Source organism: Pelodiscus sinensis, chromosome 18 (assembly GCF_052426305.1).
Source record: "Pelodiscus sinensis isolate ZL-2025 chromosome 18, ASM5242630v1, whole genome shotgun sequence".
Classification (NCBI taxonomy): domain Eukaryota; kingdom Metazoa; phylum Chordata; order Testudines; family Trionychidae; genus Pelodiscus; species Pelodiscus sinensis.
In genome coordinates, this window is record NC_143069.1 from 6,949,619 (window position 1) to 6,968,818 (window position 19,200).

Consider the following 19,200-nt stretch of genomic DNA (forward strand, 5'->3'; position numbering starts at 1 on the left):
AAGCAGGAAGACAACAGTTTCTCATTGTTCATCTGAGGTGTGACTGCTTCTGGCTTATTTCACTTTTTTGGCACCACATTCCCCAGAAAAGATCAACAGCTTGGAAGTAATTCAGGAGAAAATTTTAAAAAGTGCAGGGAGGCCAGCAGAACTGACTTTTAAATAGAGACCTGCAACCTCTATGGGATCTGACCTCATGCATCAGGGTGAGGTTGGGTGGGTGTAGGGGAGCCTGCCTTGACAATAAATGGCCACGTCTCCCTTTAACACGTGCGGATCTCTAACAAGCAAAACCCAGGCCTGTCTCAAGTCTGGTGCACATAAGCATGCAGGCAAGGTCATGGGAGAAGCTGTGAGAGGAAGGAATGTTTTGCATAACAATGCAGATGAAGCATGGTACGTGAGACTATGTCAAGAACACATGGCAAGCAATCTTGTACAGGTTCTTCTGTTTCTGAAAACCACAAATTACAGATGCAGCCATACAACTGTCAACTATGCACATAGCAGCAACATCCTGAGTGACAGGATGTACTCCAGATAGGGTATTGGGCATGTTCCATATCCTACACAATACGTAATCAATTGGTAAATATTATTAGAACAACCAAGTCTCGCTTTGCTATAAAATGGGCTTAGTAAGAACAATCCGTGGGAGGGAATGAGCAGGATTGACCCACAGGTACTGCTCGATGTAACTAGAAGTAAATAGGCACTTCACACCGGTGATCCAGTGCATGGTGTTCCAATGCATGGGAAGAAAAGGAACCCTGACCTCCTGCCTGCTACTGTAGGTAGCATACGGGTGAAGTGTAAGTGAACTAGTCTTTATTATTGTATTATAGTAGCTCTTTTATTAATTGCTTTTGCATTGCTTTGCACTATATTCTTGCTTTAGAATGTATGGCATTTAAGGTTTAAATTGTGTAGTAATTGTTTTTAAGGCTTGTAAAACTTAAACAACTGTCATAACTGCTTAAAGCTTGCAATAAATAAGAAAGTGGTTAAGTATCCCTGGAGTGTCCTGGTTTCTCTTGGATCTAAAATGAATCGTATCACATCACAGTGGGAAAACAACTGGACTCCCCTGGGCTCAGATCAGGTCAGCTCTCCTCCACAGAGTCAGCACAACCGTGACTGCCTACTCCAGCCAGCCACCACCTCCTTGCTGCATAGCATGCACTGTGGAGTGAGGATGCTTAGGAGTCAGTGTTTCTTACCCTGCAGCACGTACATTGCACAGCAGGGGGCAGTATCAGAGACCTAAAATTTAGACTTTAACATCAGGAAAAATGCCCCAGCTATAAGACATCTATCAGGTTATTACATCGTCTTCATTGGAAAGTGGTGGAAACCCAGTCACTAGGAGCTTTTAAAATTGGTTTGGCCCCAAAAAATGAAAAAGGCACTGCTGGGAAATTGGATGATCCAACAAGCCTTTCACATCTGTCTCCTGTGAGTCTATAACTCTGAATTCAGGCAGCTGAAGGTGTGAACTGCCTGCTAAGGTCATAAAGCACTTTGGAATGTTCAAAGCCAATGGTTGGCTACACATTCCAGTGGTTGTGCTTTTAAAGGATGCTGCTGCAAACTGCTATTATTACTGCTCTAGTGGGGAGAGGCTCTGCCTCTTTCCATTCATTTTTAAATGTAAGGAGGATTTTTAATTGAAAATCATAATTGATAACTTATGAATACAAGCGCCCCACACTATTCAAGCGAGCCAGAAATGAACTGCTTGTCTTGGCTTCCTGGTACTTGAAACTAAAATGCCTTCTGTGTTGACCCTTAATAGAGAAATGGACTTTGCTGGATGCGAGTATTAATAAAAGAAAAAGGGGTTTGGATTATTTAAGAACCCTTCAGAGCTATATCCCAATCATATGTCATTATAATTAAGAAGTGTTGTCTTGGGTTTAGAGCAGAGAGTCAGTTCACATGGGTTTTATTCACCATTCTTCTACTAACTCACTATGTGGTGTTGAGCAAGTTATTTAATTCCCCATGACACAGCCCATCAGTAAATGGGGATGTTTATCACTCTCCCAAAGGTGCTGTAAAACCTGATTCATGCGTAAGTAGGTAAGTGCTTTGAGGTTTTTGGATGAAGATGCTAAAGGAGGACAAAATACTGCTATAAGAGATTATAGATACCCCTACAGTGCACTTTTATAATCTACAGCCCATGTACTCCAGTGTGTACAAAAGGACAGTGCTCCTCTGAGTGTCTCTTTATTATATCATCCTGATCTGTAACAGAATTTTGCATGATGAGTTTTGCATGAAGACAGAAGGGTAAATACTGATTACACTGAAGGTGGGCTGAGCCAAGTTCTGTATTGAATTACTTCCATGAAGTCAAACAGAATTTGGAGTGGAAACATGGAAAACAGATGTGATTTGATGAAACTGCCCTACCTCATCCTGCTGAAGTTTTTCTAGCAGAACAGTCACAACGACAGCCAGTTTGGTCTCAGCTATCTTGACAATCTGAAGGGCAATAGAGGCCTTATCTTGATCGTCCATATGGTCCAGGAGGAAAACAACCTCGCTGTAAACAGCTGAAATTAAAGGAAAGGATTCTGCTGGTTATCATTGATGTTGGGATTCAGGGCTTGTGTCTTTAATTCACTATCTAGTAAAGACTCTGTAGGAGACCAGACATGGTGATAAGTGGACCTGGGAATCATGCAAATCCTTTTCTTCCCTCATGGTGACCATGTCTGTTTGCAGAGCTATTGTGGGGGGACGGATTATAATAAGGAAAAGCTGCTCCTTTTAAATAAGATCCCCACATAAAATAATCTTTTCCACCTTTACTATTAATTTAGGCATTTTGATAGCACACAGAATAATTTAGAGCCAAGATTTTTAAAACTGGGTGCCTAAACTAAAACTCCTCAATCCATATTAACACGCCTACATCCTGATTCAACAAATTAATCACATGCCTAACTCAATGCCAACAAATAAATCTAAAGTTAAACACATGCTGAAGTGTTTTGCTTAGTCAGGGTGTCATTTCCAAAAGTGCTGAGCACCCAGAATTACCTATGGATGGTGCAAAGAACTTCTAGGGGTTCAGTATCTCTTGAAAATCAAGCCACTTTTTAAAGACCCCACTGTATGAATTTAGAAGTCAAACTTTATGCACTCTGTTTTGAAAAAAGGCTTCAGTTTTATTTTATGGTAATTTAAATACTTGCAGAGAAGACACATGGAATAGGTATTTGTCCAGTTGCTTCTAGAGACCCTAAAAGATTTTCCCCCAATGCACAACATAAGAACATAAGAACGGCCGTACTGGGTCAGACCAAAGGTCCATCTAGGCCAGTATCCTGTCTGCTGACAGTGGCCAGCACCAGGTGCCCCAGAGAGGGTGGACAGAAGACAATTATCAAGCGATTTATCTCCTGCCATCCCTCTCCAGCCTCTGACAAACACAGGCCAAGGACACCATTTTATCCCCTGGCTAATAGCCTTTTATGGACCTAACCTCCATGAAATTATCTAGCTAGGTGTTTTCCATGGGTAGGGTGATTGCCCCATACCTTTATGTGAAGCCTCAGAGATTAAGTCTTGGTAAGTCTTGCTCACATAGTCAGGATCAGTGTTACCCGTAAACTGAGCACTTGGGTGGCAGACATGTGTTTCTAATGGTTGTACACATCCGTACATGCCTCAATGCACATCAAATGTATTCTACACGTAGAATTGGAGAGAACATTGGTCAGGATGCAATTGATCTCCAGATTTGAGGGTGGGGAGGAATTTTCCCTGGGTCAGACTAGCAGGGATTATTGTTTGGGAGGTTGGGAATTTGTATTCTTCGGGAGTATGGGGCACTGATCAACCACCAGGATCATCAGGGCATTTCTGACCTAATCATTTCTCTACCATTGCAAAGGCCTCAGGCATTGGCAGCATTTCAGTTTCTCCTATCCTCTGTCTGCAGCACACAGCATCTTAGTCTCCTAGGCCTTGGGCACATCTACACAGCAGGGCTAAAGCAGAAATAAGCTACACAACTTGAGCTCTCAATTGTGCAGCTTAAGTTGAAATAGTTTATTTCGGCTTTTGGCGCTGTCTACACATAAAATGCGGGTTATAGGAGTCGGAGAAAGAAGTCCTCCAGCTTGACATTATTTGACATTATGTTGAAATAATGGCTTGCTGTGTAGATGCGGACTATGTTATTTTGCAATAACATCACTTATTCCAAATTAACACTGCTGTGTTGACATACCCTTCAAGAGTGACAATTTTTAGTCCAAGACAAGTTTTGGTTTCAGCATAGGGTTGCTAGGTGAAACGTAATGGTTTGTGACATACAGAAGATTAAAGTACATGATCTAATGACCTACCAGCCTTAAACTCGATGAAACTGTGAAATAGTTGATGTATTAATAAAATCAGGATTTTATCTCCCATGTGTGTCTCAGCAGAAATTCTCCTGGAGACTTAATATTTAACAAGAAATCTGAAATGCCATATTTATCTGTCTCCATTGTAACAGCATTCCAAGGCATGGAGGAGGAATTGATCAGAATTTACCCTTCCCATGAAAGATTGCTCAAGATTAGGCGATTACCCATCCTTACCCTTCGATTCCAACACCCAGATGCAGATGGAATCAGAACTGTAACTTACATTGCCCGTACAGTTGCAATAGTAATGGTGAAGGATTAAGAGCACTAGTGTTGCTAAGAAACGCTTTGTTATCCTCCATTTAATATGCTAGCTATCCACTTAATATCTTAAGTAGACAGCAGGTACATCTAGACTGCAGAGTTTTTCCAGGATACCAGAGATATCCCAGAAAAGCTCTGCCACGTCCAAGGAATGCGTCTGCTTTTCCAAAAAAATATTGGAAAAGCAGACATGTTTTTTCAGCATCTCAGTAAACCTCGTTCTACGAGGAAGAAGGGATGTTCTGAAAGAGGCTTTTTTTTCTGACATTTGGCCCAGTGTAGACGGGCCAACTGTCAGAAAAGCCTCTTTCAAAAGAAAAGTGATAGAACTTTGTAGTCTAGACACAGTCAGCTAGAAGAGAAGTCCTTCTGTGTTTTCTCTTCTAATTTCTCCCATCTCTGATGCTTTGCACCACTGGATTTTGGCTCCAAGGATGCAGAAGTCATAAAATAAGGACCCATATTAACAACATAAAACAACTGGAGAAAGGAAAGAAGACCTTCCCCATAACATCCAATAGTGACACAGGTTGTCAGGAAAGTTTCCAGGTTCAGAGGCTGTAGGCCAGTCCTTCAACTCAAGTCAATTAAAAGGGAAGTCAGTAGAGGCTCACTGGATTTACAGCAGCTAATGATCTGGTCATAGAAATGGAGAATATTACACGTTTCTATGCACCCATGCTCTTGAATGTGTATGTGTGGCTACAGGTTGGATATAAAAAATACAATAGTGACCCTTACCTCTATCAATTACCTCCTGTTCACTCACAAATGTATTCATGGTTTAGTCTTTCCTCAACACCTTCTCTCAATCCTTTCTCCAACTAGCTCCAGTACTGAGAGATAGATGGCCTCTCAGTCTGTCAACCAGAACTTCCAGTTAAACTTACACAAGCACTATTGTGACATCCTTGTGACCAAAGCAAATTCCATAAACTGTTGATGACCAGGTAGGCACACAGGGACTCTGTCACTTTGCTGGAGAGAACTATGGTTAAGATGACCTGTCACCTGTCTATGACTTTTACTAAAAATTGCCCTAAATAAATTTTAGGTGCTGGGGAAAGGCAGCACTCCAGCAGACTCCACCGCTCTGAGAGCAGGCTAGGGTGCCACTACTACTTCCACTCCAGGTGGGTGAACTGCCCAGGGTACCCTGACTGCTCTCCAACCAATGCTCCAGCACAGCATCTGGCCCCAGGGATGCCCTGAGATGTACCACGCCAACTACTGTGGAAGTCACAAAGGTCCCAGAAAGTCACAGAATCCATGATTTCTGTGATAGAAATGTAGCCGTGTTAGTCTCGTGTAGCTGAAACAAAAAACAGGACTATGTAGAACTTTAAAGACTAACAAGATGGTTTATTAGGTGATGAGCTTTCGTGGGCCAGACCCACTTCCTCAGATCAAATAGTGGAAGAAAATTGGCACAACCGTATATACCAAAGGATACAATCAAAAAAATGAACACATGAAATTTGATTTGTCCTTTTCATATGTGTTCATTTTTTTGATGGTATCCTTTGGTATATATGGTTGTGTCAATTTTCTTCCACTATTTGATCTGAGGAAGTGGGTCTGGCCCACGGAAGCTCATCACCTAATAAACCATCTTGTTAGTCTTTAAAGTGCTACATAGTCCTGTTTTTTGTTTCATGATTTCTGTGACCTCCATGAATGATTCACAGCCTTATTCATAATCACTTTCTCCCAAATAGGCCTCTACCTACAGGTTCACAACCATCTCCTCCCTGTTGGTCAGAATCAATTCTTAAATGCCTATGCCCTGGGTTACTTCCTTCAGTTTCTGAAACAAAGCATTGTCCCCATGACATTCCAAGAACTTATTGGATATTTTGTGTTTTATCATATTACTTTTCCCACTGATGTCTAGGTAGGTAAAGTCCCTCATTACTATAAGGGTCTGGATATTTGTTTTATTTGTTCTAGAAATGCCTCATCTCCCTCCTCCTCCTGGTTTGGATGTGTTTTCCCCGCTTCGTCTTTACCCAGAGACTTTCAGCTGGTCTGCCTCTTGCCTCTTTCTGGAACTCAGAACAAGTGTACAATACAACACCACCTCCCTTTTATTCCTACATGCTCTTCCTGAACAAGATGTACCCCTCTATGCCAATACTGCAGTTATGAGATTTATCCCATCAAGTATCTGAGATGCCACTTAAGCTCAGTTATGACTTGTCTATTAGTACTCCCAATTCTGACTGCTTATTCCTGTTATTCCTTGAATTTGTGAGTAGACGTCTAAAGCAGTGACACTCAAAATGGTCCATGAAACCACTTTGAGAAAACTGCTAACTGGCTACACTGGTGTGTTTATTTACTGGTGCTGCAGCCACAAAGCCTCGTGGCTCCCATTGGATCCGATTTGCTGTTTGCAGCCAAAGGGAGCCATGGGAAGCAGCAGCCACAGCTCCTTTTGCTATGACTGGCTAACCAGAGCCAAAGGGACCTGCAAGGCTCCGTGACCTCAGTGCTGGTAAATTGTAGGGTAAACTGAGGCAGCCCTAACATCACTTATTCCAAATTAACACTGCTGTGTTGACATACCCTTCAAGAGTGACAATTTTTAGTCCAAGACAAGTTTTGGTTTCAGCATAGGGTTGCTAGGTGAAACGTAATGGTTTTGTGACATACAGAAGATTAAAGTACATGATCTAATGACCTACCAGCCTTAAACTCGATGAAACTGTGAAATAGTTGATGTATTAATAAAATCAGGATTTTATCTCCCATGTGTCTCTCAGCAGAAATTCTCCTGGAGACTTAATATTTAACAAGAAATCTGAAATGCCATATTTATCTGTCTCCATTGTAACAGCATTCCAAGGCATGGAGGAGGAATTGATCAGAATTTACCCTTCCCATGAAAGATTGCTCAAGATTAGGCGATTACCCATCCTTACCCTTCGATTCCAACACCCAGATGCAGATGGAATCAGAACTGTAACTTACATTGCCCATACAGTTGCAATAGTAATGGTGAAGGATTAAGAGCACTAGTGTTGCTAAGAAACGCTTTGTTATCCTCCATTTAATATGCTAGCTATCCACTTAATATCTTAAGTAGACAGCAGGTACATCTAGACTGCAGAGTTTTTCCAGGATACCAGAGATATCCCAGAAAAGCTCTGCCACGTCCAAGGAATGCGTCTGCTTTTCCAAAAAAATATTGGAAAAGCAGACATGTTTTTTCAGCATCTCAGTAAACCTCGTTCTACGAGGAAGAAGGGATGTTCTGAAAGAGGCTTTTTTTTCTGACATTTGGCCCAGTGTAGACGGGCCAACTGTCAGAAAAGCCTCTTTCAAAAGAAAAGTGATAGAACTTTGTAGTCTAGACACAGTCAGCTAGAAGAGAAGTCCTTCTGTGTTTTCTCTTCTAATTTCTCCCATCTCTGATGCTTTGCACCACTGGATTTTGGCTCCAAGGATGCAGAAGTCATAAAATAAGGACCCATATTAACAACATAAAACAACTGGAGAAAGGAAAGAAGACCTTCCCCATAACATCCAATACTGACACAGGTTGTCAGGAAAGTTTCCAGGTTCAGAGGCTGTAGGCCAGTCCTTCAACTCACGTCAATTAAAAGGGAAGTCAGTAGAGGCTCACTGGATTTACAGCAGCTAATGATCTGGTCATAGAAATGGAGAATATTACACGTTTCTATGCACCCATGCTCTTGAATGTGTATGTGTGGCTACAGGTTGGATATAAAAAATACAATAGTGACCCTTACCTCTATCAATTACCTCCTGTTCACTCACAAATGTATTCATGGTTTAGTCTTTCCTCAACACCTTCTCTCAATCCTTTCTCCAACTAGCTCCAGTACTGAGAGATAGATGGCCTCTCAGTCTGTCAACCAGAACTTCCAGTTAAACTTACACAAGCACTATTGTGACATCCTTGTGACCAAAGCAAATTCCATAAACTGTTGATGACCAGGTAGGCACACAGGGACTCTGTCACTTTGCTGGAGAGAACTATGGTTAAGATGACCTGTCACCTGTCTATGACTTTTACTAAAAATTGCCCTAAATAAATTTTAGGTGCTGGGGAAAGGCAGCACTCCAGCAGACTCCACCGCTCTGAGAGCAGGCTAGGGTGCCACTACTACTTCCACTCCAGGTGGGTGAACTGCCCAGGGTACCCTGACTGCTCTCCAACCAATGCTCCAGCACAGCATCTGGCCCCAGGGATGCCCTGAGATGTACCACGCCAACTACTGTGGAAGTCACAAAGGTCCCAGAAAGTCACAGAATCCATGATTTCTGTGATAGAAATGTAGCCGTGTTAGTCTCGTGTAGCTGAAACAAAAAACAGGACTATGTAGAACTTTAAAGACTAACAAGATGGTTTATTAGGTGATGAGCTTTCGTGGGCCAGACCCACTTCCTCAGATCAAATAGTGGAAGAAAATTGGCACAACCGTATATACCAAAGGATACAATCAAAAAAATGAACACATGAAATTTGATTTGTCCTTTTCATATGTGTTCATTTTTTTGATGGTATCCTTTGGTATATATGGTTGTGTCAATTTTCTTCCACTATTTGATCTGAGGAAGTGGGTCTGGCCCACGGAAGCTCATCACCTAATAAACCATCTTGTTAGTCTTTAAAGTGCTACATAGTCCTGTTTTTTGTTTCATGATTTCTGTGACCTCCATGAATGATTCACAGCCTTATTCATAATCACTTTCTCCCAAATAGGCCTCTACCTACAGGTTCACAACCATCTCCTCCCTGTTGGTCAGAATCAATTCTTAAATGCCTATGCCCTGGGTTACTTCCTTCAGTTTCTGAAACAAAGCATTGTCCCCATGACATTCCAAGAACTTATTGGATATTTTGTGTTTTATCATATTACTTTTCCCACTGATGTCTAGGTAGGTAAAGTCCCTCATTACTATAAGGGTCTGGATATTTGTTTTATTTGTTCTAGAAATGCCTCATCTCCCTCCTCCTCCTGGTTTGGATGTGTTTTCCCCACTTCGTCTTTACCCAGAGACTTTCAGCTGGTCTGCCTCGTGCCTCTTTCTGGAACTCAGAACAAGTGTACAATACAACACCACCTCCCTTTTATTCCTATATGCTCTTCCTGAACAAGATGTACCCCTCTATGCCAATACTGCAGTTATGAGATTTATCCCATCAAGTATCTGAGATGCCACTTAAGCTCAGTTATGACTTGTCTATTAGTACTCCCAATTCTGACTGCTTATTCCTGTTATTCCTTGAATTTGTGAGTAGACGTCTAAAGCAGTGATACTCAAAATGGTCCATGAAACCACTTTGAGAAAACTGCTAACTGGCTACACTGGTGTGTTTATTTACTGGTGCCGCAGCCACAAAGCCTCGTGGCTCCCATTGGATCCGATTTGCTGTTTGCAGCCAAAGGGAGCCATGGGAAGCAGCAGCCACAGCTCCTTTTGCTATGACTGGCTAACCAGAGCCAAAGGGACCTGCAAGGCTCCGTGACCTCAGTGCTGGTAAATTGTAGGGTAAACTGAGGCAGCCCTAAATGTGCTAGTAGGCCTCTAAACAGCATAACTCCATTCTAGGATTAAGGCCTGGGAACACCACAGTCAGGATAAGAACTGCAGACAGTAAAAGACCCTGGGCACCATAGCAACCACGTTCTAAAACACTCGAACTGGGTCTCAGTTGGTAACGTAACACATTTTGCTTGAGATAACATTCATAAAATTTGCTTAAACTGTCTTGCTTCACTCCTAGATAATAAGCCTGAGAACCAAGTGCTGCACCACATCAAGGCCATACCCGCCTCCTATAGCAACATCATCATCTATGGAGACTAAAATGTTATTACTGTTTTGCTGACATGTTTTGGCATTTGAACAATAACCACCTGTATATTAATTAACGAGCTGTTACTTTGCAATGGGTGGAGATATTATGTAATCTTGAGTAGTTCTATTGGCTTATGTGCTCATTTCGTCTTGCTGCTAGACCTATCAAATCATTTTTCCTCCGTCCTCCTGCTGACTATATAATCTATTGTATTGTGTTAATTAACCAGTGTTCACCAGGGTAACCCCTGCGTGTCACTCCATCAGCTGATGTATAATAAATCCTCTGCTTGTTTTCACCTGCATCCAGAGTGTCCTGGCTTATTTCCAACATAAATAAACACACCGGCGCGGCCAGTTAGCAACTTTCTCAAAGTGGTTTCACGGATCACTTTGAGAAACACTGATCTAAGGGATTGATCAAATTCCCCCCAGGAATTTCCCTCTTGTTGCTCCTGTAATTCTACTCTAATTTTCCATATCTGATTCTCCCCAAAGAACTAGTCCTCTATTAAAGATACCTTTTGAACCTAGTTGCCTTTTGTCACCTGCCCCTACTCAACTTAGTTTAAAGCCCTTCTAATAAGATTGGTGAGTCACTGCATTAAGATGTCCTTCCCTTTTGTGGTCAGATCGACCCCATCTCTTCCCAGCAAACCTCCTTCCTGCAACAGTACGCCATGACTAAGGAAGTCAAAACCTCCCATCCATCCATCTTCATCACACTATTATGTGGACATGCTTACCATTTAGTGTAAAAAGCAGAAAAAACACTCAGTGCAGGAAACAAGGGGACTGAAACTGAAGCTGTCAAGTTCACATGCTTCCATTTTCACTAACTGATACATCTGGATCTCTCAAGCTAGTGGGGATGTCCAAGGCAGAAAAATATTTCTGTAGATCAGCATGTGATTATTTGTATTGCGGTACTGCCTCATAGTCCCAGTCATAGGCCAGAATCTCATTGCCTTACGACCTGTACAAACTCAGAATAAGATGGTCCTTAACTGTCATTAAGTAATATTTATTCACAGCACAACAGAGAAGATAATTAAGCAAGAAGATAAGCCTACTTTGACCAGGTACCAACATGAAACTAGTGTAATAATACTACATATTTAGGAAACTTTCTCCCTGATTCAGGGTCTGTTGTGGCTAAGCCCCAGTTCCATACCATTGTGCAAACTGGGGTCTTATACAACTGCGCTAGATAGAAAGTGTACAGCAGTACAGTTCAAGAGTACTCCATATTTAATACATGCACAGGAGGTCACTTCCACAAGAAGCTAAGGGCATGGTCATCACAGAGAGACTTCCTGTCTCTGCTAGTTTTATGCATCCCTCACTGTCTACGCCTGCTCCATAAGTTCAGGCCTTTCAAAAACACAGCATCATGTACAGGTAACTGTAACAATGCTTGTTCGTTGTATCTGTTCACATGAGAGCAAGGCATCCAATATCAGTCCACTATGGGTGGATCAGCAATAGGAATAATGTTTGTGCATGTGACAAATAACCCCAGGACCACAGAACAGATTAAGGACACCAATGTGTGTAGCAAAGTCATCACAAACACCGTGCAGACCTCAGGGAACTCATAAGTTAGCATATAACCTTCATTCCGATCTTGGTGCAATAGTATATCCTCAAAAGGAAACTTTACTTATTACTTGGTTGTATTTTACTTATCAGTTGGTTGTATTTTACAAGATAAAAAGCTGAATCGTTGGTTGAATGTTAGTTTATTTGCCCCAGGGCCAGATTTTTACAAAAACAAGTCATGTGCACATACACAACTAAGAGTTCTGCAGCAACGCACACTGTCCTGCAGCAAGTAGTAGTGGGATCCTGCCCTTAGCAAGTCCTGGGCTTACAATTCACATGCTTATCTCACTAATAGGTATCAATTGATCAGCCTGTACTGAATATGGCTTGACAATTTGCCATCACTCAAAACACATTACAGTCAGAGAGGATGATAAATATACCATTTATTCACCATTATGTACAAAGTCCAACATGTCCAAGGAGGCAAGAAAACAAAACTGGTGAATACAGAAAAAACATTACAGCCTCTCTCCGACTTACAGACCAAACACTTGGCTGTAACTCGATCAGTTTGTAACTTGGACCCCATTGAGTTACACGTGACCACGCTGTTTGTAAGCGCGGGTCACATTCGTAACACGGGGACCGCCTTTACGACTGCTCCATGGGAGCTTTGGTCGTAAGTGCGAACGGTCGTAACTCGACCATTTGCAACTCGGGGAGCAGCTGTACTGCAAAAAATAGACTGATAGCAAGAAGCTTTTGTACAATGTGCAGTAAGATGCACACCTTAATCCCGCTCAGCGTTTGACTGACTCTAATTCAACCTAAGTTTTGTCAGAGTAGGGTATGAGGCCCAGATCTTCAAAGGTATTTAGACTAATTTCCATTGAAACCAATGGGAGCCAGGAATCTCAATACCTGGGAGGATCTGAGCAAGGACGGCAGAATTTGATGCAACAACAATATGCATTTCTAGAGAGATTTTCCTTTTTAAATAATTTTACTAACTCTCTGATTCAAATATAAGCCATTATTAGCCAATAATTATATTTTTTCTATCCCTATTAGAGCACAGACAAATAGGAGAGTGGAAATAACCTGATTTATTTAAAAGATTTTAACCAGGTTCTTTCATGGAAAAAAATTAAAGATCCAGCATTGTACAGATCACTCTGCTGAGATGTGAGCCAAATGACTTAAAGCAGAATTCCAATATTACTTCTCTTTTTTGAAAGTTTTCTCACAAACTCCTCAAAATATCTGCCTCCACCTAGTGGTGTGGGTTTGTTATTTATATTCCCTGTTGTAGAAATACATCAAATTATACTCCGCATGATTCTATGATTCTATCTGTAGGGACAGGGACAGGGATAATCCTGGGAAGAGGCTCTTTTTTCCTTCACTACTCTATAGAGGTTCTTATACTGCTTGTTGTCGGCAAGACATGAGAAGTCATTCTTCCACTCTACTCTGCGCTGGTTAGGCCTCAGTTGGAGTATTGTGTCCAGTTCTGGGCACCACATTTCAAGAAAGATGTGGAGAAACTGGAGAGGGTCCAGAGAAGAGCAACAAGAATGATTAAAGGTCTAGAGAACATGACCTATGAAGGAAAGCTGAAAGAATTGGGTTTGTTTAGTTTAGAAAAGAGAAGACTGAGGGGGAACATGATAGCTGTTTTCAGGTATCTAAAAGGGTGTCATAAGGAGGAGGGAGAAAACTTGTTCATCTTGGCCTCTGAGGATAGAACAAGAAGCAATGGGCTTAAACTGCAGCAAGGGAGATTTAGGTTGGACATTAGGAAAAAGTTCCTAACTATCAGGGTAGTCAAACACTAGGGCTGTGTCTAGAATGCATCCTTTTTCCGTAAAAGGGATGCAAATTAGACACATCGCAATTGCAAATGAGGTGGGGATTTAAATCCCCCCTGCTTCATTTGCATAAACATGGCTGCTGCTTTTTTCCGGCTCGGAGCTTTGCCGGAAAAAAGCGCCAGTCTAGACGCGGATCTTTCGGAAAATAAAGCCTTTTCCATAAGATCCCTTATACCTCTTAAAAAAAGGAATAAGGGATCTTTCGGAAAAGGCTTTATTTTCCGAAAGATCCCTGTCTAGACTGGCGCTTTTTCCGGCAAAGCTCCGAGCCAGAAAAAAGCGGCAGCCATGTTTATGCAAATGAAGCGGGGGTATTTAAATCCTCACTTCATTTGCAATTGCGATGTGTCTAATTTGCATCCCTTTTACAGAAAAAGGATGCAGTCTAGACACAGCCTGGAAGAAATTGCCCAGGGAGGTTGTGGAATCCCCATCTCTGGAGATATTTAAGAGTAGGTTAAATGAATGTCTATCAGGGATGGTCTAGACAGTATTTGGTCTTTCCATGAGGGTAGGGGCCTGGATTCGATGACCTCTCGCGGTCCCTTCCAGTCCTAGTATTCTACGATTCTATGATTCTTTTCATCCATAAACATTTTTACAGACAAAGGGAACGTGATGCAATTGACCTGGCCTTGGGATCCCCTCCTGGAGGCCCTATGGTCTGACCATACCCTAGAGACACAATAGAAAAGTCCTCCAGACAGACTGGAGTGGCTGTGGGAGAAGCAACCAATCAGGGCCAGGAAAGTCCTATAAAAGCAGCGGAAAGACCAGTATCAGTCAGTGTCTCCGAAGGCCACAAGGTATGCAGAACCAGGAGACAGGCTGCCTGAGAGAGTGGCAGCACTGCAGACAGCTCCTTGGCTATGTCTAGACTGCAGGCTTCTTTCGAAAGAGCCTCTTTCGAAAGCATCTTTCGAAAGAGCCTCTTTCGAAAGAGCGCGTCTAGACTACAATACGCGGATCGAAAAATCGATCCGCTTTTTCGAAAAAGAGCATCCAGACTGCTGGACGCTCTTTCGAAATTGAAAGCCACCCGGAACTGCTTCTGCCAGGGCATGGGGGCAGCATTTCCTTCCGGGTGCTGCCTGCCTGCCCTTTGCAGAGACGCGTGGTGAGAGGGACACTCCTGAACACCCGTTGCTCTGCTCCTGCAGCTGCCTTTGCTGTCCCTCGAGGAAGTAAGCAAGGCATTGCTGTGCTGCTTTGGAGTGCTCAGCTTCCTGGGACACCCCAGCAGCTTTTTTCTTTTGAGGTTTTTCGCTTTGAGACCCTTTTTTTTGGCACGGAGCCAGAGCTGCCCCTGGGCAGGCGATAGCCCCACACCACCATACTGCAGCTGTTGCTGCATCTGCATGACACTGTCATGAGGCTACTTCCCGAGCTGGACCCAGACCAGAGGTACGAGGGGCTCCTCCGTCAAGCAGCCGCACTGCCCTTGCCTCCAAACTTTTTTGTGGACAGGCGTGTTTGGAGGTTTGACACCAGCTCTGACTGGTGGGACCGGCTCGTGATGGAGATCTGGGATGACCAAGACTGGCTACGCAATTTCCGGATGCGAAAGACCACTTTCCAGGAGCTCTGTACCTGGCTCGCCCCTGCTCTGCAACGGCAAGACACCCACCTGCGGCCCGCCATCCCCCTGGAAAAGAGGATCGCCATTGCCCTCTGGAAGCTGGCAACCCCCGACAGCTACCGCTCCGTGGGACACCAATTTGGCGTGGGCAGGTCTACCGTAGGATCCATCCTGATGGAGGTAAGTCATTGTCTGGGGACAGTCACAGTTTGGGGTGGGGGGAAGGGAGACTGTCAGGAAGGGCCAAGTGGAGTGGGAGTGGGAGGGAGCTCCTCCACTCACCCTGAATTGTTGGGGGGGGGGTTCTGAGGAGGGGATTCCCGGGGTGTTTGAGAGGGAAGGTGGGCGGTGGGTTCTCCTCCTAAGAGATAAGGCACCCCTTCTAACATTTTGTTGTCTGTCTCGTTCTGCAGGTGGTGAGGGCCATCAATTCAGAGCTGCTCAACAGGCTCATCTGTCTACCAGATCTGGACAGCGTCATGGCCGGCTTTGCTGCCCTCGGCTTCCCGAATTGCGGAGGAGCGCTCGATGGGACACACATTGCAATCCGTGCACCGCCCCATCGAGCAGCCCAATTCATCAACAGAAAGGGCTACTTTTCTATGGTCCTCCAGGCCCTGGTCGACCATCGTGGCCAGTTTTCGGACATTTGTGTTGGGTGGTCAGGGCGGGCACACGATGCCCGCATCTTCAGGAACTCGTACCTCTACCGGAGGCTTCAGGCAGGAACATTTTTCCCGCATCGTGAGTTTGCGGTTGGGGATGTGCACATGCCGGTGTGCATAGTGGCTGATGCCGCCTATCCCCTGATGCCGTGGCTGATGAAGCCCTACACCGGCCACCTGGATGCGAGCAAGGAGCAGTTTAATGCTCACCTTAACCGGGTTCGCAACCAGGTGGAATGTGCGTTCGGACATTTAAAAGGCAGATTCCGGTGCTTGCTCACACGCCTCGACATGGGGGAGAGCAACATCCCTGAGGTGGTGGCCACGTGTTGCGTTCTCCATAACCTGGTGGAGAGGAAAGGGGATGCCTTCCTACCAGGGTGGGGTAGAGGTGCTGATGGCCAGGTGAGGCACTTTGCCCAGCCCCGGACAGCTGCCATCCGCCAGGCTCACCGGTCTGCTGTTGGCATCCGGGAGGCCCTCCGGGAGCAATTCTCCAGTGGAGGCAACTGACTCTACTTAGGGGCTTCTGCCTGGGGACTGGGCCCTGGCCCAATAGAAGCTTCCCTCCACAACCCATCTCCTGACCCTGTTTGGACACATCAGTAACACCAGGGTGTGTTGCAAAATAAAATGTTATGTTTAATGTTTGTACATATTCTCCAACAATAGTATAAATGTAGCAAACATAACACATTTTTTTTCATTTTTGTTGTTGAAAACACTATTTACAATAAAGAAACATTTTGTTGAACCCTTTGTTTGTGCTTTAACTGGGGTGATGGGGGTGCTTGAAACCTGGAGGGGGGAAGGGGACTGGAAACCTGGAGGGGGGAAGGGGATCAGGTTGCACGGTGCTTGCCAGATTTCCCTCTCCTGCCTGGGCCTCATGTTTGGGGTGCTCCACGGCTACGGGATCGGGTGGTGCACCTGTCGGTTGGCTGGCTGGGGTACTCTTGGGACGTGGAAGCCTGGGGGAGAGGAGGGCCAGGGGGAGAGAGGGGCTGGGGAGCTGGGGGGGCTGGGGGAGAGGGAGGTCCAAGGAGGGAAAGGGATGCTGTTGTGGAAGGGGGGTTTAGTGGGGTGGGGTCATGGGGTGCTGGAGGAGCAGGACCAGGCACAGGAGCAGGCAAGCCGCAGACCTCCCTGAGAGTGGCACACAGGGACGTGCGTTGCAGGACCAGCTCGTCCATGAGCCAGTCACGCCAGCGATCCTCTGCCTCCGCCCTCTCTCTGAGGATGGAGTTCAGCTCCTGCACGGCCTCCACGTGCTGCCTGAGGATGTCCGCATAGACACGCCTGTGTCTGCGGCTCCCATGTCCCCGAGATGGAGATGGAGGTGGGGCTGGGGTGCTCTTCCACGGCTGGTCCGGCTGTGGAGGAAAAGAAGAACACACAATCAGTCCTAAAAACTGGACTCTGTAGCACTTAAAATACTAACAGGATGGTTTATTAGGGGATGAGCTTTCGTGGGCCAGACCCACTTCCTCAGATCAGAGTAACACGGCTACATTTCTATCACAATCAGTCATGTGTGCAACAGCTGTCCAAAAGGGCATGCCCTCTCCCTTGAGACAGGGGAATCAGACATTCTGAAGGTTACACTGTGTGTGTGTGTGTGACCTGCGCATCAGCATGAGCATGACAGGTTTCCCTTGTGCATCACCCACTGTGCACCCACCTACCTACCTCCCCCCCCCCCCCGGGTGTGACACAACCTCACTGCATTCACCTGCTGCTTCCTCTCCTGCGCCAGATGATGCCTGGGAGGCCTCTGGGGTCTGGGTGACTGGCTCCAGGGTGAGGGTCGCCGTCTCCTCACTGTCCTCCTCCTCTGGGACCATGTCCCCGTCTCCAGACTGCTCTGGGTCCTGCTCGGGAGCATCCACCATGGGGTCTGCCAATCCAGACTGTACGAACCACCGTGGTGTGCGTGCTTCTCCACTGCCACCCAGGATCTGGTTCAGCTCGGGGTAGTAGGGGCAGTAGTGGGGGGCTGCCCCAGAACGGGAGCTCTCCTCCCTGGCTTTGACGTACCCCTGGCGCAGCTCTTTTACTTTGGACCGCACCTGGTCCTGGGTGCGGGGGTAGTGGCCCTTCGGGGCCAGGGCTTCAGCCAGGCGGCCATAAATATCTGCGTTTCGCCGCCGGCTTTTGAGGGCCTGTAAGGCCTCCTCCTCTCCCCAGAGCTCCAGCAGGCTCTTGATCTCTGCGCCAGACCAGGATGGTGCCCGGCGCTTGGAGCCCTTGGCTGGGTCCCCAGAAGGCTCTCTGGAAGGGCCAGGACGCTCTTGGGGCTGGGACATGCTGCAGCAAAGTAGCCGTGTGCTCTGGCTCCTTCTCTGCAACAAGTGGCTGTGAGGGTGCCTGTCCTTTAAGGAATGGCTGCAGCCAGGAACCACAGACATGCAACCCATGGCCCAGATTGTCCACCAGGGCTTCTTCCTGGAGGCCAATACTTTCGAAAAAAAGGGCTCCCCCCGTCCACACTCACTTACTTTCGACGGATCTCCCTCGAAAAAGGCGTTCTTCCTCGTAGAATTAGGTGTACCGCCATCGAAAGAAAAGCCGCATTCTTTCGATTTACTTTCGAAAGAACGCGGCTTGAGTCTGGACGCAGGGGAAGTTCTTTCGAAAAAAGGCTACTGAGTCTGGACACAGCTCTTGTGAAGAGCTATTGGCGAGTGCTGGACTGTGATGGGACTTTGAAATAAAGCCCTGAGGTAAGGGCAAAAATGCTGTATTTTGGTGGGGTAGCTCTGGGGACACCACTCTCTTTGAGTGGGGAACAAACTTGAAAGGACATAAGAGAGCTAACCAAGATAGGCTCCGATTAGATGTGTACCCTGGAAGGGGTTTTGATGAGCACACACAATGAGTGAGACTCGGCCAGAGACTGTGTCACCGAAGTCAGACAAGAGAGTGCAGGCACATGTGCTTAGCCAGAAGGGGTACTCAAGAGAGGTGAATGCTGCTCTGTTACAGAGAGCAGTCCAATATTGTCATTAATT

At 45.3% G+C, this 19,200-nt stretch overlaps 1 protein-coding gene across 1 annotated transcript in view; it reads right to left on the reverse strand.

Annotated features, from left to right (window-relative positions):
- Nucleotides 1-5,543, reverse strand: part of LOC149523185 (maestro heat-like repeat-containing protein family member 2B) — a 45,238-nt gene extending 39,695 nt beyond the window's left edge. The window contains exons 1-2 of the mRNA XM_089770386.1: nucleotides 5,433-5,543; nucleotides 2,419-2,561 (exon numbers count right to left, since the gene is read on the reverse strand). Coding sequence (XP_089626512.1) covers nucleotides 2,419-2,561; nucleotides 5,433-5,472 — 183 coding nt within the window. The 5' untranslated portion in view covers nucleotides 5,473-5,543. The remainder of the gene's footprint in view (nucleotides 1-2,418; nucleotides 2,562-5,432) is intronic.
- Nucleotides 5,544-19,200: the final 13,657 nt, after the last annotated feature.